Here is a 25,737-nt window from a genome sequence, read left to right as displayed (position 1 = left end):
CTCTAGAATTGTCCCTCGTCAATCCTCGAGTTCCTACTCATATTCACATCAAGCTGTCAAAAGCATCTTAAGTGTGTAAAAGTATATACAATGAAGTGAATATTTTTGTATTCTCCTGTTTAGCCTTTTTAGACACAATTACTGCTGTGCAAATGGTAAACACTTGTTCCCTGCTAAGCAAGTTGATGATAACTCATGATGTGTACATTTGGAGGTTTTCCTCAACACCTCCACACAGCACTGGCAAGCACTCAGTTTTAATGAGACCTGAATTCTCTGCATAATTAGCAGGACTAGCCATAGTTTTTCTTTGAAAGTACTGAAAATAAATAATATGCAGTAGCTATGACCAGCCTTGACTCAAGACTCCAATGTAGAAATTAATATATAATATACTATAATATAATATAATATAAAAGTATGGATGGCTTTTCATATTTTAAGATCAAAAGTCTGGGTCTTTTATGTAAATTTTATGGATGTACTCATAAAACAAAAGTCATTATTTAAAAAGAAAAATTGCGTGATAACATTTTTAATACAGTTTTATTACAGACGTTTATATAACAAAAAAGATAAATATCATCTCTTAGGACACAATTGCTTAATGTTGAAGAAACACCCTGATATAATGTCTCATCTCTCAGATCATGAGATGGAAAGTTAGAAATTAGTTAAGAGTTTGGAAATGTCAAGAGGAGTTTTATGTAGTCCGTGTTCTCCACAGACCTGTGGTTGGCAGCCCTGGGTCGAATGCATTCCCACCTCCAATGAGACTTCACAGTAAAAAGGGCAGGTTTTCCACAAAGATGGGTTGAAGCAAGGTCCAGTGGGTGTTAGATTACAGAAAGCATGTCAAAGAGTTTGCTAGCCTCTACCTGCTCTTGCTTTGAACCCTTCGTCCATCAGACAGGTGGAGTTAGCCCAATCATCTGGGACTTTAAGCTTATAGCTCTCTCCCTCTGAGCCTCACACAGTTCTGCTTAAATGGGATTTCAGCTGCATCCTATGCCGCTCTACTGATCTCACATCCAAGCCTGGAGCTCTCACTGATGGCAGGTCAGTGGTGCTGTCCGTGGTGCTGATATTTGCTGGCTGCTGTCCGTGGTGCTGAAAGGACAGACCGCTTCTCTGTCATTGCAGCGGGCTGCCTTCTCCCTCGCGACTAGTCACATACCTCATCTCAATTATCTCTCCTCATATGGACCAAGTGCTCTGAAGTCGTGAATGCACAATCTGAACCATCCATTTGCTAAACGTTTGCCATTCCTGCTTAGCACAGCCCCGGATGCTGTTCTGCAGCTACAAAAAGGGGTAGATTATTTCCGGAACTGCCATTTCGTGTGGGTAGGTAGTGGAGGAGGACTCTGTTTTTAATCATGTCAATTTGATTTGGCTAATTAAAAGAAACATCAAGAGGAAATAATGTGAGGCAGAACCGCAATGCTTAATTGAATATGAATGCACTAATTCGAGTGTGATCTTTAAATATAAGCTTGACAAAAGATGCTCATGTATTCAGTGGGCGTTTTGCTGCGTATGTGCTAATTGTACATTCACGCCATGGACTCGCTCCCTAAAGTGCCCTCAGTGCATCCTTATGCTGTCCATTACTCTCCAATGTAAGAGCAGAAAGCATGGCTAACTCTATTTGGTTCTAGCTCAGATAGCACACTGACCTGGGAACCAGGCTTTGATCAGCAAGTTTTTTGAGTGCTTAAATCTGCGCTAAAACATCATTAGGGGGTAGATAACAATTCGGAGTGGGTTTTCTCACTGTCATAAGTGGACAGAAACATGCCAAATGCTTTGTCAGGGTCACCTCTTCTGCTCTCTTCATTGTTATGCACTGTGTTGTAGTCATACATCACTCTCAAGGGCAGATAATGACTTTAATGACAATGACCGTACCGGGAGAAAGAGAGGAATGTTTTCTATTTGGATTTCCAACTGGTTTCCCAACCTGCATATGTTTAGCAAGACCTGTTTAGTTAAAAATGAGAACGCCACGCACCCAGGGCACGTAGGCTTGATTTTTATGTATGTATTTATTTCTTAATTTATTGAACCATTACGACTAACATTGACTGATTGATTGATTGAATGGTACAATTATTTATAAATGTATACTATGTATCATTCACAAAACTTTGTGAAAACTTGCCTCAGTTTTAATCCAACTATTCCACATAAACCAAGCATTAAAGTTTTTTTTTTCTTTTTTAAAAAGAGCTATCTTGTGTTTTCTGATGAACAAGTAGTAATTCATCAAATGATGATTAAATTATGGAGATAATGCAGATAACATACAGTGCCATACAGTATCTCCAGACTCTTGATATATGACTGGTTATATGTAATTTCTACAGTGTGTGTATATTGCAGTAGTCTGCTGTAACCTCCACAGTCTAGCACTCAAAACTGACCTGCAAGATCAGATGTTACTGTTGATTTGCTGTAACCATTAAGCAGTTATCGCAGATTTGCATATTCCCTTTAATGAATTCAGCACACATACAGCTCACCCAAATAAAAGGAGTATGGTGTGATCATGCCGCTGCATACTCATTAATAAACTCAGTATCTCCAGACTCTTGATATATGACTGGTTATATGTAATTTCTACAGTGTGTGTATATTGCAATAGTCTGCTGTAACCTCCACAGTCTAGCACTCAAAACTGACCTGCAAGATCAGATGTTACTGTTGATTTGCTGTAACCATTAAGCAGTTATCGCAGATTTGCATATTCCCTTTAATGAATTCAGCACACATACAGCTCACCCAAATAAAAGGAGTATGGTGTGATCATGCCGCTGCATACTCCTCATTAATAAACATGCATCATTTTCACTCCTCACCTGATGCCGTACTACACTCAAATTCTGTCTTATTATCTGTCATCCTCTGTTGTCAGACGCTGTCACTAGTGCACTACTATGCTCAGTCACTATATGGGTGAAAGAGAGAGGTGTTGATTGACTGAGAGGCCTTCAGGAGGCTCAGAGCTGTTTAAAACACTAGCTGCGAGCTGGTTTGTGAATATTCATCTGTAAACTGATCAGCAAATTTGCAAAGAGAATGAGGGGATCTGTCAACTAGCCCAGTGTGTTACTCTCAAAGATCCTCAGCTGAGGGAATGACACTGCCAGGTCTTGATTTTGATCAAACTGGCCTCCTAATAGAAATTCACAATAAAAGGTCAGAAATTATTGCACTTTGATGTGAGTCACAGACAAAATTTAGGGGAACATGAAAGTTTGTAACCGTTTTTGATAATAAAATAACAATAACATATTGTCTTTTTTTTTTTTTTTTACTTTCAGAGGCCTGGTCAGAGGATTTCTGGTGGTGACGTCTTGCCGGTGGAATGCAGATGCACTTCTCTAAGGGGAGCTGAGGTTTGCTGTGGAAAGAAATCATGTATTTGACCTACTACCCACAAAATGAAAAATACAACCGCAGCAGTAATCCTACTTTCACCAGAGGGTGAGATGCATAAATCGGTCTTTTAACATGTCGAGCCAACTAGATTTTTAGGGCAGTTTTAGATTTCAAAGCACTAAGTACCGTGTGAGTTTTTTTTTTCGTACATGGTCTTTCAGAAGTGTTCCTCAATGGAGATACTCAGAAGAGAATCAAGATGGAGAATCTAGTGAAAAGAAACTCTTAAATATTAGTTTTTTTTTTTTGAAAACTGGGACCTTACCAATTCTGCAGCGCTATTTTCGAAAAGGCCAGATATATTAATACGCTACACTGGGAATAAATCTCTCCTCTGCAGTGGATTAAGAGAAACGGAACATTAGAAAAGGAGGATTAGGAGCACACTTGGAAGATGATGACACGGAAGTGGAGGTGCGGCGCGAAGTTCTCGCGGGCCTCCTTTTGGCTTGGGCTCATGGTGGCCATAGCTATCACTGCTGCTCTGGAGTTTGATGGTCTGCCGGGTCAGTGGGTTCGCTATGGACCCTGGGAGGCGGGAGCCACCGGAGATCTGAGCTTCACCATGAAGACGAACATCAGCAAAGCTGTAGTGCTGTACCTGGATGATGGCGGCAACTGTGACTTCCTGGAGCTCCTGATCAACGACGGCCGTCTGCAGTTGCGCTTCGCCATCCACTGCGGCGAGCCGGCCTCGTTGCACATGGAGACGCACATCAACGATGAACGCTGGCATCGCGTACTGCTCACGAGGAATTACCGTGAGACCATGCTGGCGATGGATGGGGAGAACAAAGTGGTGGAGGTGAAGTCCAAACGAAGGGAAATGATGGTGGCCAGCGACTTGTACGTGGGTGGGATCCCACCGGACGTGCGTCTCTCGGCCCTCACCTCCAGCACGGTCAAATACGAGCCGCCTTTCCGAGGCCTGATCGCCAACTTGAAGTTAGGAGAGACTCCTCCTGCTCTCCTGGACAGTCAGGGCGTGAAGAACGATCTGGAATACCTGTGTACCAAACAAAACCCGTGCAGCAACGGAGGACGCTGCTCCATTCATGACAGTGAGGTGCTGTGCGATTGCTCCAATACTGGCTACAAAGGGAAATACTGCACTGAAGGTAAGCAAGATGATGTGCTTCAAGGCCTTACATAACATGAAGATGTTCTTATCACAATGCCTAACTGGATAACGCACTTAGCTGTCAAGGTAAAATGTTTGCTTTTAAGGAACTCAAGGGCTCAGGAGCTGGAAATTATTCAACTTTATCTGATCTGGTCTGCCTGTTTTCTAATCGTTTGGTTGAGGGTTTGTCTTATCTTCTTCTTATGCACTTAAAATGCTGTTTGACTGCAAAAATATTTGCATTATCTATGATGTAACTGAAATTTTTAGGAAAGTTGGGTGATTCAATCATGTTACAAGGAATAGCTCAGCCAAACATGGAAATTCTGCCATCACATGGGTTTGTAACTAAATTAGTGTTATTTTCTTTCTTTTGTGGAACACAAAAGGAGACATTTTAAATAATAGTCTGGTTGCTCTTTTCTATGCAATTACAATAAATGGGATTTCAAGCTTTGAAAATAGTGCAAAAGCAGCTTGAAAGTGGTTCATGTGAATTGTGCACTATATTTAAAGTCTTCTGAAGTCATATAAGAGCTTTGTGTGAGGAACCGACTTAAAATTAAGACTATATTCACTGATAATCTTCCTCTCCAGTGAACTGTTGTCCAGTGTGTATCCAAATCAGTGAACCAGTGAGTTGAAGATTAGAGGAGATGTCAACTTTTAAATTACACACAAAGCTATTACATGACTTCAGAAGTCTATGAATATAGCATGCAAGTCAGATGGACCACTTCTATGATGCGTTTATGGTACTTTACCATTTTGCTGTTTGACTAACTCATTTCTAATTAACTTGTATTATATTAACAAGAGTGGCCAGGATGTTCTTTTAAAAAATCACCTTTTGCCTTCCTCAGAAGAGAAAGTCATGCAGATTTGGAATGACATGAAGGTTGAGTAGCAAAAAATAAATATAAAAAGGAGATAATCTCTTCCTTGAAGTCATGATAAAGCGTAAATTATTGCAGATTTTTTTTATTCCATATTGTGACATACATTCAGGTGTAACCGGAACAGACTTGGTTCTACGCATCATTTTTTGATTGGTTTTGAGATGTGGGTGTAGCACTAAAAAAATGGGGGTAGATGAAAAGAGGTGAAGTTTTAGCAGACTAAAAGTCCGGCATACATTATGACATTTTTTATTTTAAAATGACAAGGTCAAAAAAAAAAATCTATTACAGGTATTTAGAAAATAGATGTGAATAGGTTGAATTTTCGTTTCATGTCGTCGACTTTAATGAAGCACTGAAACACACCACTTTTACAGTGGTGTGTTTTAGATGGTCTGCTATTACAGCACATTAGCCTTTTAAAATGCCTTGAGAATTTATAGCTAATGAGATATCTTTGTAGATCTCATTAGATCAGGTTCCGAGGGTTTGCGTGTTTACAGCTGTTTAGATTTTTATTTTATTTTAACTGTAAATAAAGGATTGATATGCAAAAAAAGCATCCCAAACATGTGACAGAAAGATAAGGATAGTACATTATTTGTACCCTGATATCAGCTTCATTCAAATCAAATGGTTTCTTTTGGCCATTTTATTACTGAAAATGTAGCTAAACAAAATAGGGGGAAATGTAGTTATAATAAAGAGATACAGAAAATTCAGAAATATAAATGAAAATAATGTAATCTACCAAAGTAATAATCCACTAAATCATCTTAGCATTATCACCATGAGACATCTTTCATTTTATATCAGTATTATTATGCAAAATCCAATAAAAAGCACCAGTAAATCATATCCAAGCATTTTGGATTGATGTATTTTGCCAGAAAATTATCATGCCTTACCTCTACAGACCTGTAGTAGAAGAAACATTTTTTGCATTTGTAATTCTAGCTGTGTACGATCTGTATGCATGTGTAGCATATTCCCCTACTAATCTGATGAAAACATGGACATGTGTTGGAACATGGGAGAGCACTTTGCCATAGAAACTGTTCTAGGTGACATATGTAGACTAATTAGGGCCACTCAGCAATGTCTCAGCCCTTTGGAGAAGTCACCGTCCGTCATATGGCGGTACGGTGTTAAACCCGAGGCCAAATCTGCATGACTTCATACAGAAATATATTTGGCCCGTGTCCTCTTCTAATTGAACAGGCAGCGAGGACAGAGACAGTGGCAGCTCATGCTTGGCTTTTCATTTAATGCAGTCTCAGGTTACCCACTGTGGAGTCGACAGGAAACGGGGCTTTGCTCTGTACAGAAAGAACGCCAGCGTGACTGAGTCCAGCAAGTACGTTTCGAATTAAGATGAAATTTTCCGGCGCTTCAAAAGAAGAGAGATATGTGGGACGGGGAGATGTTAAGAAAAGAAAAATAAATCATGCTGAAAGTTGATTGAGCAAATTGGATTTGACACTGGTAAAGGACAATATTAAAGAGAACAATTGGTTTTTGCATGATTTAATTCCTTGCTTTTTCTCCAGGGATTATCCATTGGAAGACAGACTTATCAAACAATGTTTGAGTGTTTAAAAAAATGCATAGATAATCAAGAGTCACAGTGTAATTATTATTTCTAGTTAAGTATTGGTATAACAAATCCTCTGAAGAATTAGCAGAGACTCATCAAATGGTGGTGGTTAATTACACACATGTCTTTTCATATTTAACAATATTCCCAGACTGTGAGTGGGAAGTGGGCTCCATCACCGTGCCCTTGTCAAACCTCCCAGGTGAAATTTTGCAGGCTTTTACCCTCAAAGCTAAGAGGGCCGTCAGTATCAATTAAGGCTGCCCTCGCCACAATGGAAATCTAGGCCAAAGCGATATATAAGCAGTGTGTGCATCTTTTCTCTCGCATCTGCATCAGGCATACTAATGAGGTCTCAACCCAATATATGAGCAGTGCATAAACTGCAGTGCTGGTCAGATGCTGTATTATCACCACCGCTTCTGTGACCTGTGTGTGTATATATATATGTATATGTATATATATATATGTATATACAGCATTAACACGGGCCTGCTGGGAGCTCTTAATATCAGTACAGTTACCGTTTTAAAAGGCACATAAGCAGAATTGCACACAGGCACAAGTGTTCCGCATTAACGGGATGCTTTCATATGCCTGGAGATGACGAAAGCAGGCTTTTACTTTTACTTTACTTCAGAGTACTACAGTCTTGTAGGGCTGGACGAGATTCTGCTGTATCATTTATACTGCAGTATATCCTCATTGTGGTTTAAAGAATCTGGCACCAAGCGAAAAACTATTGTAAGCAAAAATAATACATTCTGCAAACTGTCACAGATGGGTGCTCTCCTCTCCTCTCCTCTCCAAATTATTAAAATAATAATATAAAATATTATTAAAAGCCCCTATTATTTTCTATTGTATTTTATAGTATTTGATTTTATTCATTCTATAACTTGTATTTATGAATAACTTGCACTCACTCACTCGATTAATGCAAACCAATTGTTATAATGTAATAATATAATTCATTCATTATATTATATTATATATAAAGCATGATATGATATTATAGCGACTTAACAGCTCACTGGCATTGTATTCCAGGTTTACCTTTGATCAATTCACGGCTTACCTGGGAATCAAACCCATGACCTTGGCAATGCTAGTGCCATACTGTTTGAGCTACAACGGTTTCAATATTGCAAAAATAACTGTTTCATTATGTATACCGTTTCCATGATTTACAATTACTCTTATATTAAGTGATATAAGGTTTTTGGTCATGCCGCCCACCCTTACAGTCTACAGTCTTCTATAAAAGCAAGAGCAAAGCACGGAAGAGGTCTAGTTTGCATCAGACAAAAACCTTTTCATGTAATGTTGGACTTCATTACTACACTGGTCTTTTTACTCTGTATGAGAGACTCAATTCGCAGAGGCTTTTCTTTAAGTGTTCAGGGAACGAGCATTCACTGTGAAAACAAGGCCATCCGCTCCCCAGGATTAAATAATGTAGACTGAGAGTCTGTCTTATTTATCAACACAAATTAGTCTGGGTTGCCCTCAACATCGAGCTGTGTGTGCCAAGGATGCAAGCATGTCTGTATTTTGTTTTCAGACAGACATCTGCTGCCATTGTGCAGTTTTGTATTTCTTTTGGGGCCAAAATGCAAGCGAGTGAGGTCAAAACTGAGACGAGCCTTTATGTTCTTTTTGCTCAGCAGTGGTTCTCGTCTTATTTTTGCCCAGTCTCTTTCTTACGATGGAGTCATGAACACTGACCTTAACTGAGGCAAGTGAGGCCTGCAGTTCTTTGGATGTTGTTGTGGGGCCTTTTGTGACCTCTTGGATGAGTCGTCGCTGTGCTCTATGGGGAAACACACCTTCCAAAAAAGTTAAACTTTTGTCTCGTCAGTCCACAGAGTATTTTCCCAAAAGTCTTGGGGATCATCAAGATGTTTTCTGGCAAAACTGAGACGAGCCTTTGTTCTTTTTGCTCAGCAGTGGTTCTCGTCTTATTTTTGCCCAGTCTCTTTCTTACGATGGAGTCATGAACACTGACCTACTGATGCAGAAAAATAAGAAATCAGGAAGGGGGCCAACACTTTTTCACACCACTGTATAAATAATGACATCTATCTTTGGAGTTAGTGGGGAAAAAAATCTGTACATGAGAATGAGAATTCATATAAAACTTAATTTTCCAACTCAGTGTCCCTCATGATTCACCCACTTACTTTCTTTCATGCAATGAACACTCAGTTATCGGTAGGTCTACATGATCTGTCAACACACCACCTGATTTTTGCGGCAGACCTTTGCAAGGTCAAAATGAATGCTAGCTCTCCTTCTCAGAGGGGAAAGGATCTTCGTGTTAGATATTGCTTGCATTTGCTTTCTTTGTTTAATAAAAGGAGCTTGGTGGAGCTTGTCAGATTTGCTTTTAGACCTAGGAAAATCCCATCCCTGTGCACTCAAGTGCATTTGCTGGTTTGCCTGTGTGGCTTTGCATTTTCAAAATCCTTATAGTGGAAAATAAAGGCAGACTGCAAAGCGACAAAGGGGTACTGCTGGAGTTCATGTTCTCATGAAATGCCAGTACAGGATTACTTGTTACTTATTTAGCTTGCTAATTAATAAAGAGTAATTTTCATTAAATTAGTTCTTAAGTGCCACTGATGTAATTGGAATAACATTTATTTGTTCCTGATTTCAAAAAGGAAATATGTCATTTTAATCATATAGATCAAACAAGATTGTTCCAGACTTTGACTTTAAATCATAAAATTTGATCAAAAGTACACTTGTTTACCAGGTAGACTTGCTTATCAGTGCTCAAGATGAAACATGACATGTGATGTGTGAAGAAAAAATTAAGGTAAAATAAATTTTTATTTTGTCCTTATTATAATACTTATTATTTTTGAGGTACAGTGAAAGTAAGACATTGTTGAAGTGATTTTCAGCCTCTGTGTTGCAACATTCACACATGCAATTATGCAGAAAGATCAAATGAACTTTTGCAAAAACAGATAATGAAACGAGCTGCCAATAAGTTGCTGGCAAGAAGCCATGCTACCTGTGAGAAGCTGTTTTGTGAAGTGGGTGACACCTATATTATTGACTTACTGCAATAGCAATCAAAAAGACTGTTGATTTCATATTTTAGCTCCTGTAAACAGACACTTCCTCTATTGTCGTGGTTGATGGAGATGCCTAGTCTTATTTGAGTTCACACTGGAGGACCTGATTCAGTTCATGAAAGGGATTAGCATCACTTTGCTAAACAGAGACAGATTACATGCCACTCTGGCTTTTTCAAACCGACAGGCTGAGATCATGCTAATAACCCGCGTGGTGCTAGCCTAGCACGCTTATCTTGAGAAGCTCCAGACGCTGTCACCATGTCAGCTCTCATGGCCATGCTCAATTCATTACAATTCGGGACTTTGTTGCCGTGACCAATTTGAGGGAGCCAAGGAGAGCACTTGTAAAGGTTAAAGCGGCCCTCGTGATTTATGGGCGGTTGACAGTTTTGCATGGCCTGATATCCAGAGCCAAGCAAGCAGCTCCCACAAACACAGTGTGATTAAGAGATTTACTGTCTCGCTCCAGGCAATCGAGCAGCATTTGCGCTGAGGGTTTTGTGTTGTCTTTTGTCCCGGCTATTGTTGTGCTTTCAGCTTCCCTTTGCAAACATTGCTGGGGTGCACTAACGTCCCCCTCGAACGTAATGCACCTGTGGTATCCGACAGACACAGTCCAAATAACCTTTTCATTGATAAATCAGTCCATTAAGATTTGCTTGGAAACCTCAGATTTAATTTGTAACTGTTGAGCGAACAAGATTAGGAAAATGGATAATAGATCAGCCCTCCCTCTCCCGGGTGCTCGTTTACGTGCCAACTTCTCCATGGCCACATAATGATGAACATAAAATAACATTCGCAAAGATTCCTCTTTAATTGGCCGTAGGGTTAGGTCTGTGTTTTCAATGGCCTTGTAGAAACCACCATGTGTTCTCATTAGTGTTTTAGAGGGAGGATTGTTGCCCTCCACCTTTTAAGAGCTGCAAACAGCTCCTCTCACAGCTACTTTCTCCTCATTATCACAGTGGCAACAGTGATCTGACTCACCTTTCATGACCAGACAGTCCAGCCCCACACTAGCTCCACCCAGCAAGCCTTTGACGTCCTCCCCTGACTCCTATTATTTCACAGGAAAGGTTTTCCAAACCTCACTCGGACCTGTGCTTGCCTGAGTCTGTCCTGTGGTCTCAAGTATGCCATTAAGTTAGCACCTGACCTTTTGGCCTCTTGGAGTACTTGCTGTAGAAGTATTCTCAACGTCATAGTATTCAAATTATGGTATTAATGAGTCCCAAATTACTTTTTGTCTGTACCAAGATTTATTCATATGAATAATAAACACAATGAACGTGTGATTAGTATTATACATATTATGTGAGTAGATAATATTTAGCAGTATGTACATTTATTGTAATGTGTGCCTTGGAGGAGGATAATCCTGGTTCCTACTTAGCGTTTTGTCTTTCTTCACTTGATCTTGTGGGGGGTTTTTTCTTGTCACAACAAGTCACTGAGGATACGAAGGCATGGTTTTCTGAAAAAAATGATTTGATACAATATATATTCATTGTAAGACGTGCTGTACAAGTAAAAGTCACTTCTCTTGATGGTATGATAATGGTTTGATGAATTTATGAAGTAAATACTGCAATGTTTGTTTCAAATTTTAATTTGTCTGCTAAATGTATCTACTATATTGTCCAACACTTGATTTGCATGCATAAGGAGAATTCTGCCATTTTTGGACACACTGGACACAGTTCCAGTGTCATTTGCACCACATCTCAGATTATGTACTGTATATTTACTGTACATTTAATAACATTCTATAGTGGAAATGGTGTGAATTACATTAGATTGTTTTTGTTATTATTATTATTTTTATTATTATTTTTTTTATCAAATGGCCAACATCTTCATAATTCTAATTTAATAGCTAGAATTTTATGCATCCAAAATGCTCACAAATATAGACACACTTTGTCACTATAATATATATAATTTTTATAATTCTATAATTTTTTTGCGCTTTTTTTCCTGCCTAGTTGCACTTGTTACTTCAGTTTTTGAGTGAACACTGTCAGAATTATCCACAAATAATGTCTTTTTTCACTCAAAAACTGAGGTGCATAAGCTCAGATCAATAAGACCTGCAACCAATTAGTTCCAAAAAACAAGACTGAGATACAAGACTTGGTGATAATATAGCGTAATGAGAGATTTACAAGCAATTTTTAAAAGGCCACCAAACTGGGTAAAGGATTTTCAACACCGCCTAAGGGTTTAAAATGTTCTACTAGATAGACTAGACATGAGTCTAATTTCATATCAAGATCTGACACTATTTTTATTTCACTCTTTGTTCAGATTATCATAGTTTTAAATTTAGTAATTTAAATTTTTATGATGGATTGTCATGTTTTAAGATAAATTCTTATTTCAGTTGATTTAGATTAAATATTTGAGTATTTCTGGGAAAAGGGTAAAACAATACAAATCTATACATGAAAGATGTGAAAAGTAGGAAAAAATAAATGAAAACATTAGTTGCGTTCAAAATCACAAGCTGTCTAAGTTCTCAAACTGTCATACTTTTCTCCTACTGTTTTATGAATACTACACACATTGTTTTTCACCTACTATTGTAGAGCAGTAGGCACATTTGTGACCCTGGACCACAAAACCATACGGGTCAATTTTTTGAAAAGCTGAATAAATAAGCTTTCCATTGATGTATGGTTTGTTAGGATAGGACAATATTTGGCCGAGATTCAACTATTTGAAAATCTGGAATCTGAGGGTGAAAAAAAATCAAAATAGTGAGAAAATCGCCTTTAAACTTGTCCAAATGAAGTTTCATAGCAATGCATATTACTAATCAGAAATTAAGTTTTGATATATTTATTGTAGGAACTTTACAAAATATATTAATGGAACATGATCTTTACTTAATAGCCTAATGATTTTTGGCATAAAAGAAAAGTCGATAATTTTGACCCATACAATATTTTTTGGCTATTGCTAAAAATATACCCAACGGACTTAAGACTGGTTTTGTGGTCCAGTGGTCCATTTGGACACAGAGTTGGTTAAAAGTTTCAAGACCGGTTTAATTTGACCTTTATATAACAAAAAGAAAAAAGTTGAATTCTGTTAGTTTTAATAAAAATCAACCCCTGGGAAATAAAAGTTCCTGAAGTTCAAGAAACTCTTATAGATTTAATCGTTGTATCTCAGAAAACAACACAAGCAACATGCATCCCAGCGCCCATGAGTCTAATCATCTAGACTACTATAAACGGTTATCTGCAGTAATGACAATAACATTTGAGTGTACTTGATTTATGACTCAAACAAGTGGTGCGTGCATTTTTATCATGTTTTAGTCAGACTGAAATCTACAGTAGACTATGCAATTATGAGCTTTTTAAAGTTTCTGCTAACAACATTTGTAAGTACTTACTGTATACTCAAGTGGTGGTATTTTAGTTCACATACCCTCAAAGATATCATGTACGCTTTTGAGTAATACTCTTTAACCACTCTAAAATGACTTTCACCCTCTGAGTTCCTTAATTCACATTTCTTGAATGCTTATCTTACTGATGCATATGATTTTTCTTGGATCCACATGATGTTTTGCTCCCACACCTGAATATTTATGAAGTGTAGGATTACAAGTAGGCCTACATACTGTTATTAAATTTATATTTATAGTAGTTTTCATTTTAGCCTGTTTTCCATGTAACAGTTTGGATAAACTGATTCATAATAGTAGTATTTGGCATGATATATTTACTTAACTGTGAACCATAACATAAAACCTCATCTAACTTGATATTTTGATAGTCTCACCTAGCAATTACACATACATACTCTCTTCAGCAATGGCATTTACTCTGCTCATTATAGTTTCAACAGGCTGAATGACAAATGGTGGATTCTGTGTTGTTGATTTATTATTCTCTTTCTTCTTTCCCATCATTCCTGCTGCAGCTCTCCAGCAAGTTTTAGGAGGTAAGACCAATGTTTTGTCTTTTCAGATCTGATATGCTAGAGCTGATATTGATGCTGGTGTCATCCTTCCTTGCATTGTCAGTTTGTACTGCAGTTCTGTTGACTGACTAGAGTGGCCTAAAATCACTCACCTGCATGAGAAAGACCAGATTCAGCGACAGATTGAGCATCATGTGCCGTTGCACACGCCACACCGGCTATGCGCGAGTAAACGCTCAATGGTGGAGCATTTATGTTGTGGAGGATTTTATAATGCTTGGTCTCCAGTTTTGCAGGGCCGGAGGCTCGGGCCTCCAGCGCTGCAGCTTTTAAATGATCTCTGAATTAGATCTGCTGAATTAGAGCGCATAAGTGCAACCCAGGCTAGGATTAAGGCAGCTGGCAGTGGTCATGCAAAACCGCTCTGCCATATACAGCTCATGGGGAAGATAAATTGAACCTCGCAGTTAGGCGTAGATGAATCCTGCAAGGCTTGACACTTCACAACTCACAAGTTTGAATGCTGGCGAAGATCCCAAGTATATATTATTTTTCCAACACCTTCTCTGTGAATGATAAAACTTAAATGCCACGGTTTGTGATGTCCGTCCTTTTGTTTTTAGCTCCAAGGACCTCGATATTTTATGTGGATGGATGGGTTGAGTCTAAGACCTGCGGGAAATTCATCAACTCAATCTTGATTTTCAAAAGCTAGCGATGAAAAATGTCTCTCTGATTGAGGAGATCCATGATGCCGTGGTTATTTAAAATGTATTATATTGTGCCTCGGGGCTGATGTGATGTCTGGGCTTGAAAATTATGATGTAGTGCATTATTCAGTAGATGTTAAAACACTGTTAACAGATACATAGAGGAAAGTCAGGTTTTTTTATTTATTTATTTTTGTGAACTGTTTGAAAATTAAAATGGTAAGATGGAAATGGTGAAAAAATGCAACTAAAAAAACGCGGTGCAACTCTGAGGTCTTGAAAAAGGAGCAGTCTATTGTGAAAAGGTCTGCTCTATTTAAAATGTACACTCGATGTTATTGAAGCGCCTGTGATCATTGGCAGTGTCTGTATTGTATTCGTTCTCAACAGAATAAGGTTATCTTAAAGGCCACAGTGACACTAGTGGATGACAGAGGCCTTCTTTTACAACATGTGTTTTTAGCCTAGACTTTTAATCATCCTCGGTTTCCCTTGTGAAGAGCTCAATTGCTAGGACTACGCAGACATCAAATGGCAAGAATTGGACAGGGATGTGCCATATAAAGCAAGTGCTTGTGTCTATTGGATTAAAGCATTCACACAGTGTCAGCACTTTGTTTCTAGTGCAGAATGCATGAAAACAAAGATGGCACTCGTTCAAGCAATCTCGCAACCACTCCGCTTTTTTTCGTCACCTTCTCTGGAATGCAGTTTGACATCTGAAAAGTTTGATTTAGGTGTCGCATCAGTTTGTGTATGTACAGCATTAAAATTCTGTCACATGGAGATCCAGTGAGTGTTTGTGGATGAGCCTGTTCGTGTTTGGGTGGTCACAGGAAGATGGAGGTGTTGTAGCAGAAAGCAGATATGGGAAAATTTAGTTTTGTGTTGGGTCGGATGCCTCCGCCATGTCACTGCTGAAAATACCATCTGCATGGATTTCCGTGTTGATTCATGTCAGTTTGGTGCTCGTCTAGTTGGAGGACCAAAAATTACAGTAAAGTGGATTGACCAAAATCAGAACTTGCTGGTTAGGAAGCATTCAAAGTTGGTTAATATTTAGAACTCAAACCATTTTAGCTGGAGGTTCTGTTCAAATCATCATCATATTTTTCACAATATCTTAAAATAGTTAACATGAAATAACAATGAACTATACTTTTGCAGCATTTATTAATCCAAACTACCTTTCAGACATTTTTTTTCTTTTCTTTTTTTATTCAACAAGGATGCATTGAATTGATCAAAAGTGACAGTAAAGATTTACAACTTTAGAAATGTTTAGAAATCGATAAGAAATGTTTCTTGAGCACCAAATGAGCATATCTGAATGATTTCTAAAGGATCATGTGACACTGAAGACTGGTGTAATGGCTTCTAAAAATTCAGCTTAGCCCTCACAGGAATAAATTTCAATAAATGTCATTCACCATGTCCTAACTACACGGGACACGACAAGATTCCATTCAAGATGGCTGTCCTAGGGCTGGACGATATGGCAAAAATTTATATCACGATATATTTCTTAATTTCAGTCGATACGATATAATTCCATATTGCTATAAAACCGTATCGCCGTAAACACTATTTAAAAAAGCCTCATAAAAACTGCCAAGAACGCCACAACAGATGTCTGTGCATACAAACTTATGAAAAATTAATTTGCCAAGTCTCTGACACCTCATATAAAACCATATAATATTTTAGAAAAAAAAGAAAAAAAACCCAGCACAAATAAATTAATGTTCACCTTTTATTTGTATTTAGCCCTAATTCAACCAAGAAATGTGAAATTCTTTCAATCCTGCATTTTTTAAAATCCAAAATACAGCAAAAACCGTAACATTTTGAAATATATTTACGATTTAAAATAATGGTTTTCTATTTGAAAATATTTTAAAATGTTAATTTATTCCTGTGATTTCAAAGCTATATTTTTAGCATCATTACTCCAGTCACATGATCCTTCAGAAATCATTAAAATATTCTAATTTGCTGCTCAAAAATCATTATTATGTTGAAAAGAGCGGAGTAGAATTTTTTTCAGGTTTCTTTGATGAATAGAAAGTTCAGAAGAACAGAATTGATCTGAAATAGAAATCTTTTGTAACATTATAAATGTCTTTATCATCACTTTTGATCAATTTAAATCATCCTTGCTAAATAAAAGTATTCATTTCTATAATTTCGTACTGACTCCAAGCTGATCACAGGAATAAATTACATTTAAAAATATATTCAAATAGAAAGCAGTTATTTTAAATAGTAAAAATATTTAAAACATTTTTGCTGTACTTTGGATCAAATAAATGCAGGCTTGGTGAGCAGAAGAGACTTCTTAAAAAAAATTAAAAAAACATTAAAAATCTTACTGTTCAAAAACGTTTGACTGGTAGTGTAGGCTGAAAGCCAGTATAAAGAGTATGAAAAGTGCAAACTGATTGTCTGCCAGCAGGAGGCGCTTTAAGAGCGGTTGAACTAGCGGTTTCTCCAGTAATGGCTGTAAACAAAGCAGCTTCGCTCATGAACACTTCTTTATTAGATAAAATAAAAATCCCATCGAAACTTTTCTGAAGACAGTCCTTTCCCTTTAGAGATACATTCATATAAAACACCCGCGACAAGTTTTGATTTTGAAACGTGCAGTGCTCATGTTTATTCAATGAAGTCAAACGCCACAAATACATCAATGTATGGGAAACACTGGTAATGTAGTCTATATCGAAATATCGGAAATGTGTTTAAAAACCATATCACCGTTATTGAAAAAAAATATATCGCGATACATATTGATATTGAATTATTGTCCAGCCCTAGGCTGTCCACACTAGATGCGACCCAACAACGTGACTTGACAGAATCATTCAAATATTACAGCCATTCATAAGTGCACTGCACTCCCAACGAAATGGACATGTTTAGCATCTAATCATCTAATACTAAACATTTTTACATTATTAAAAGTAAATATTCACAGTTCACAGTCTTAACGTACATGTTTGCTTTAATTTATTTTCAAGATCTGAGGTAAACTATCTATTGTTGCATTCGGTATGGCTAAAATGAAAATCAAACTCCCATTAGACAATTTTAACATTGAATAAAACACTTAATCAGAACTAGGGATGTAACGGTATGAACATTTCATATCACGATTATCAATATTATCACGGTTTTGTTCAAATTAGATGAAAACGTTCAAAAAGAACTGATACACACACTGAAAACATTTCAATAAGTTTTATATTTGAAAATCAACAAACAACAAATACAATTAGCAGCTATATGCACTTTTTTTTAGCATAAACATTAAATTAACATTAACATGAAGCCCTAATAATAATAATAATAATAAATCACTTGAAGATCATGTGATCTTCGGTTAGGAGATCTTGCGATGCTTTTTAAAGCAAAGTTGGGGTTGATTTCGAGTTCACATACAAACATAAAATAGGCTAATTAAATTTTTCAATTTTAATGCAAGACAACATATTTTTCGTCAGTGATAGAAATATGATTTAAGACGGTAGTGTAAGCAAGTTTAGTTTGAAAACGATTAATAGTAAATAAGACACAATTAGACAATATTTGAATAAAATAATAATAATAATAATAAATATTTATTTGCAAGAACTGATGGAGTACCTTAATGCTGCACGCACACGCAGCGTTGTCAAGGTAACATTTGGTCAGTCATTCCCTTCGCCAAGGGAGTTTCAAATGCTTATACGAGACAGTAATGCCCTGCACCCTTCAAAGAACACACTTCAAGGGCTCTGCCCTTCGAAGGGAGTAGGGCATAGGGATGCTCACTTCTGTTTGGAATTAGCCCAATGTCTCTTGTATCACCGCAGAGGTGTGGATGTGCTCTCTTGTTTCATTCAAATGCAGCTTGTCGTCTTGCGTCTCAGTTTTTGATTGTATTGAAAATGAAATCAAAGGAATTTAGTATTAATACTACTATAATTTTGCTGTAGTCATCATATTGTCCTGACGATTGTTTTGTACACTGTTCATAATGGATTTATAAGATTTCAAAACATTAATCTCAATTCAATATTTCATATCCCCGTATTTATATATTATTTTAGGTAAACAAAAAAAAAATCTGTGTAATAAGTTAACTATGAATATACAATATATTAGGGTGACCATACGTGCCATTTTCCCAGGACACGTCCTGGCCAGGGAAAATGGCATGTATGGTCACCCTACAATACATTATCCCTTAAATGTCAACCTGATAGTTTGAACGTTCGTTCGTCTTGGCTCAAAGCCACTTGCTTAATCTCAATTCAATATTTCATATCCCCGTATTTATATATTATTTTAGGTAAACAAAAAAAATCTGTGTAATAAGTTAACTATGAATATACAATACATTAGGGTGACCATACGTGCCATTTTCCCAGGACACGTCCTGACCAGGGAAATGGCACGTATGGTCACCCTACAATACATTATCCCTTAAATGTCAACCTGATAGTTTGAACGTTCGTTCGTCTTGGCTCAAAGCCACTTGCTGAGAACTTTTCTTCGCGGAAGCTTTGCGTTAATTACAAGTGAGATATATATAATTTAATCTCTAATCAATATTTTTTGTCCAATTATTTGCCCAGTTAGTTTTGGTATTGAGGTAAAAGTTACCTTGAATTCGCTATATAACAGTGGGTGCTGGTCACGAAGTTGACTGAGCAAATTTTTTGCGTTTCCCCCTTTTGCAGCGACTTTCTTCTTGCAAGATCGGCAGACAGGGGGTCCTCCATTAAATTGCCTTCAGGACTCTTGTAAAAGCCAAAATACGACCAGACCACCGATTTGGTCCTCTTAGATGGCTGAAAAATCTCCCGAGCGCTGTCACTGCCTTCCGCCATTTCATCTCGTGCAAAAAAACAACAACACTGCATGCTGCTTCTGCGTCAGACTGATGCTGGCTGGACAGGATTTACCGCGAGTTTTCAAAAGCGCGATAATCAAACACGGTTTTGATGATAATTAAATTGTAAACGGTAATACTAACCGTCAGGGCATTTTATCGTGATTTATCGTGAAACCGGTAATCGTTCCATCCCTAATCAGAACCTGAGATTATCATTGTCCTGGTTGTTCCAGCCGCGACGTCGCAGAAATAGAAACCGGTTCTAAAATAGAAACTTTGCGTGTCGCCATCGTGGCTGATTAGGACAAAAACTCCAACGAACATGGAAAAGATACATTTATTGCGCGTCGCGGCGTTGCATCGCATGTAGTTAGGACACCGAGTTAAAAATATAACTACTAATTTAAATTTTAATAATATTTCACAACTATACTGTTTTATTATATTTTTGATTCAATAAATGCAGCCTTGATGAGCATAAATCTTACAGTCTCCAAACTTTGTAATGGTCGTGTAGGTTAATTTTTTATTTTTACATATTTCATATTTTAATGTCTAAATGATCATTTGTTAATGTATTGTGAATAAACATGAGCTAATGATGAAAAATGGCACTTAAATTAATAAATTAATAAATGCTGTGAATTATTAGTAAATGCTCTGTTAGTTCATGATACCAAATGCATTAACTAGTGTTAATGAATGGAACCTTCTTGTAAAGCATTACTAACTAAACAAACATCTCATTAAGTATTAATGCACTTTGTACAGCCACAGAAATGCTGTTTAATTTCAGCATCTGTCTTTGTGCTGTTTAATTTTCTGCATTTGCTTTGATACATTTCAGAAGACTTAAAACCACCAAACTGGATTGCAACATTTTAACAGTGACACAAGCTGTTTTCATCCACTCAGTGTTGTTGACCTCATACATAAGCGACATATATGCAAATAAGAGTGTTATTATACAAATAACAATGTTTACAAATGTATACAGTGTGAAAATTTGAAACATGACCCCAGGATTAATTACTAACCCAGGGTAGAGAATGGACAGTGAGAAGTAGATAGATAACCCACAATCACGTTTACCCAGGGTTTTAAACAAATCTCTAACATCCCTGCAGGACGCCATGCTTTACTCGCATATACACTTGTTACGTCGTGTCGAGGTCATATGACTTGATGGTGTGCGTGTAGAGAGCATGTTTTGGAATGTTGAGATGCCTCAGTTAGCCGTCTGTGCTCTCATGCATACCGTCAGCTTCAGGATGTTTACAGTCTTATCATACCTCTGCTTCCATCCTTAGAGGAAAAGCTCTTATGTCACGGCTGCTCACTTCTTGAGGGCCGGAGCATATTCCAAAGCTCAGCTCAGCTGCATCCAACTTTTGCTCCAGTTAGGTAACGCAGAGCAGGCTTGACTGCAGTGACCATGACCGTAAGCTGCCCTTGAGAGCAGAGGCATGTGAGGACGTCAGAAGAGCGGGTACAGCTGGCACTGCCATGCCCAATCCTCCCAGTACCTCAGTGACCTTGATATAATCCTCCATCTGAAGGAAAGCCTCCAGGAGTTTTAGGCTAATCCCCTCTCCGCATATTCAGAGGTTTCTCACTCAGTGCCGTGTAGGAGCTAATCAGAGATCAGGTTTTGATATGCAGTAGATAGAGAATCCGTTATGGCTTAGAGTTTTATGTACTGAGCATTTGCAAAGCATCTTGTCACCAGTAGCTTATGAGACTCTGACAGTCACTTGCTTCCTGAGAATTCTTAGTATTCACAGATGGAGACAGCAATGTGATTTTTCTCTTTTTATAATGTTTATGATCTTGTGTGTGGCAATAATTTTCTGCTCTACTTCTGCCACATCAAATAAACAAAATCCATCACACAGGTCATTATTTCACACGTTATTATTCGAGATATTAGCTAGTTATTCTGAGTTGGAGTCTCTCAAAATGATGATCTCAAATAATTTCTATTTACTTTATTTTAAGATAATATCTAATTGTTTTGACTTGCTTCAGAAAACATATTTCAATATTTTAATGTCATTATTTTAAAATGTCAAATTACTGAGTTTGTATCTAGGGTAGTTTCTTTTAAATAATACATCTATTAAGAAATATCTCTTAAAATGTCTCAAAATAATGATATCTGAAAGTAATGGTTATCTCAAAATGATAATCTTGAAGTAATGAGATATTTCAAAATTATGAGATCCTATGTAATTATTTCCAGTTTGCATCGTTTCTCATTATTATCTCATTTCAAAATAAATGTTGTTTTGTAATGATTTTTTTAAATGAGAGCTCAATCTTGATTTAAATTATAGTTGGTAGCTTGGTCTAGTACATCATAAATGTAATACTACTAAACCATCTCAAAATAATGAAATGTTATCTTCAAATAATTTCATTTTTTAAATGCAATGTCAGATTGAGTTTCTGTTTAGGGTATCTTTTAAAATATCTTGAAATAATCATAATGTCTTAAATTGAAGTTATTTCAAAATAATGAGAGCTCTCTACATTTTTTTTCTAAATAGCGTGTACTGATTTTATTTATTTATTGATTTATTTTTTGATGTAGCAGAAACTGACTTCCATAGAATTCAGTAAGCTAGCAAGCATAATTTTGCCTCGTTTCCACAGCAACGTAGGGATAGACCAAAATGTGAGGATGGAATTATGTGGAGTAAATTCCGTAATTACTTTTTATGAAACTGCAAAAGCAATATTACAAATTATATTTCTAGTTGATTGTCTTGAAATGTATTATATTCACCAAGACATTCATATTAAATCACCCTATACATTTTGCAATCTGCATTTTATGGGCCGAATCAATCCTTGTAATGGAAACACGTTAACCTAAACAAGCTCTTTTGATTTGCCTGCTATGAATTATTTTTATTTGCTCGCTTCTTATTATTCTAGCATGCAGTTCGATACTCGCTTGCCATTTAAAAAAAAATATCTCCCCTCTTCCAGAAAACTATTTGTGAGGTAAACACTTTTATGGCCATGTTATTGACCCATTTAAACAAATTGATCTCTTGAAAACCACTTTCATCCAGATTAAGCCAGACAGGTGGAGGTGAACGGCCATGATAACAGAGCAGGAACAAGAAAAGAAATGTGAGCGAGAAGCAGGCAGACAGAAAGAAATGGAAGGGAGTGGGTTAGTTGCAACGTCATACTAAGGGAGACACGGGAGCCTGTTGCTATGCCAACGCAGATGGGCCACCGCATTTCAATGCAGACGTCCACAGCAGGCCTCTCCTCGTCAGACAGCGCTGTGGCAATGACGCCTTGCATTTGCATTCTCAGAAAATAAATGTTTACATGAAGCATACGCTCCTTTTTAAAATGCCAACACCTCAAGGCTACCGCTGCTCTGTCCGCTGTTCAGCTCAGTGGGTACGCAGCCGCTCTACCTGTTTCATATTAAAATATGCATCACTGGGAGGGAAGAGAGACTTCTCTATGAGCCATTACTGTCCATCTTTGTATCTCTTGGTTAAATTAGCTGAATAAATCACCCCCCTTTACAAATTGGAGAGCGTGAGAGAAATTGACGGTTGTGGGAGAATGACTGCTCGTTGGTCACAAGTGAAACGGCTTAATGAAAAATTCCTTAATGCAACGGCGCATAGCTTTAAAACGTAATAGAACTAAGAGACTGGAATCAATTAATATTTAATAATTATTTCTGACTGTGTGCTTGTTCCTTTTAGTTAAGGCTGTTGAGCAAGAAATATGAATGTAAACACGGTATAAATACCTCCATTTCACAGTAGAGCGGCTCCGCAACCTTTTTTTCGCTGTGCCAATCGTTGTTTAAATATTTGTTAGCAAGGTGTGTGTTGCTTTTTAATTCCCGGGTGGTTGTGTGCTCCCTTACTATCTGTTGATGCAGTTGGCTTTTTCGCTGTACTCCATTATGTGCCAGTTTGTAGGTAATTTCATCTTCATTTTTCAAATTTGAGAAGTCACTGTGGCATAAACTGTTATACGAAACAGATGTGACAGTTGAGATATGACTAGTGGCGGATGGAATCATGGGACAGACACTTTTATAGGCTTTTGTGACTGAAATTAGAATGAATGAGGCAAAAAACACCATTTCAGGTGGCGGGAAAAAACTGCTAAAACACATGCAGAAGAAAGTCTGGATATGGGGTCATTTATAAATAAGAGGTTCTCTTTATGTGTCTAAAAGTGTGAGAGGAGAGGCACATAAATGATGTATCATCTTCAAAGGCGATGCCTCTTAGTATATAGGCATCGTAACGTAAGGTGTCACCACACCAGACCAGATAACTACTGTATTCAGACACATGAAGAACAACATGTTTGCAGTTTTTGATGGATGAATGGAAGAATAGATAGATAGAAAAGATGGATTGAAAGATGCTATTTATATATATAGATAGATATATATATATATATATATATATTTAATTAATTAATAAAAAAATGTTGAGACCATAACTTTATCATGCACTGTTGTATTCACAACTTTGCAGATCGTTTACATTCACAGACAGCTACATTACACACAGAATGAAAGGTAATATTCGAAAATGCATAATAGGGGCATTTTAATGAACTCTGCATTTGAATCTACATTTTTAATTTTTAAAATAAAAGATTTTCGGTTACAATTTACGTTAGTGTTTAAGGGACAGTACATTTTAAGTGCTGGTCACTGTTTCAGGTTTTTCACCATTCTTATCACCTTTATTCATTTTCTTTAGCTAAATGGTTCTGCGGTGTGACAAATGACTTTTTAAATGTACTAATAGTCCATGTACCCTCTCAATGAATATGAACTCATAAAAGCTGCATGAATAACAATTATAATTATCAGGTCATAAATAGTCATGTTATATATTTAAATGAGCAAAGACTATAATAATATAATATAATATAACGTAACGTAATGTAATATAATGTAACAGTGGTTATTATAACAAGCCTTGCATACTCACCACTCTTCTTTAGAAGAGAGCTCTATGCATGAACTGTGTTCCAATTGACAGGGTCCCTACACAGTGTTCATTGCTCCCTACTCCCTGAGCACGGGAAATCTGTTGAAATTTTCTTTACTTCGGAACATTCATTCACAGATTTGCGCTACACCACCGCCTGCAGCGTCTTCACACACAGATGAAGTGTGAAGTGTGACATAATATACCTCTGTAAATAAATACAATTTAAATTAACGTCTCGCACACTTTAATGCCCTTTCAATGGAACATATAGTATAAACTCCCTCTGAACTGGAATCATGGCGGAATATCCTGTGATGTCCACTTAGCAGGGCACTTACGGTCGAATAGAACAAATGTCTTAAGTGATAAGAGAAATATACAAAATGTGCAGAGCGGTGGTACTCGAGGACTGGAATTGAGAAGCCCTGTAATATAATATAATATAATATAATGACTTTGAATAGTCATATTATATATTTAGATATTTAAATGAGAAAAAACAATATCCCAAAGCTGTTACTTGTTCTAAAACGCTTGCGTAAGGCTTGCACATTGTTCAGATCACCGTCATTGTGCTTTCCTTAGATATTGTCTCTGTATCATTGTTTACCGTATCCCTTGCGATTTCGCATATTATTATTCTTCACGAGTTGCAGCTCTTGTTCTGTTCTCATAAACCAAACTGTCTTTTATCGTTTCGCTCCCTTCATTTGTGAGATTTTTTTAAGGAATTGCCTGCACAATGACTAGTAACTCCCAGTTACAATGATCTATTCTACAGCTGCGTTATCTCGCTAATAGAGTGCAGCATAGAAGTAGCAGGGCAAGCGATGGTACCATGGTAATTGTCAAAAAATCACACAGGAACATCAGAGAGAACAATGACACTATAACTCTGCTCTCCATAATCATAATATTCCTTTGTTTCATGGAAATGAAACGCATAGGCGACGAGAGCTCCAAGCAGGCCCAGTCTCTGTAAATCTGGGATTGTTTTTGCCATGTGGTTCCTTGGAGGTGCATTTGGAATTTGAAGGAAACATTCTCCCTTTTC

General features: G+C 37.2%; 1 protein-coding gene across 1 annotated transcript in view; it reads left to right on the top strand.

Annotated features, from left to right (window-relative positions):
• The window catches only part of LOC107557024 (neurexin-2-like), a gene marked incomplete at its 3' end in the record, with an annotated part of 379,214 nt that overhangs the window by 67,846 nt on the left and 285,631 nt on the right, over positions 1-25,737 (top strand). Inside the window, exons 2-3 of the mRNA XM_016240325.1 lie at positions 3,327-4,562; positions 14,095-14,115. Of these exons, the coding sequence (XP_016095811.1) occupies positions 3,839-4,562; positions 14,095-14,115 (745 nt within the window). The remainder of the gene's footprint in view (positions 1-3,326; positions 4,563-14,094; positions 14,116-25,737) is intronic.

The sequence above is a fragment of the Sinocyclocheilus grahami genome, unplaced genomic scaffold (genome assembly GCF_001515645.1).
Source record: "Sinocyclocheilus grahami isolate Dianchi unplaced genomic scaffold, SAMN03320097.WGS_v1.1 scaffold588.1, whole genome shotgun sequence".
In the NCBI taxonomy this organism is placed as follows: domain Eukaryota; kingdom Metazoa; phylum Chordata; class Actinopteri; order Cypriniformes; family Cyprinidae; genus Sinocyclocheilus; species Sinocyclocheilus grahami.
The sequence above is the reverse complement of the archived record's forward strand: the minus strand, read 5'-3'. Positions and strand labels throughout refer to the sequence as shown.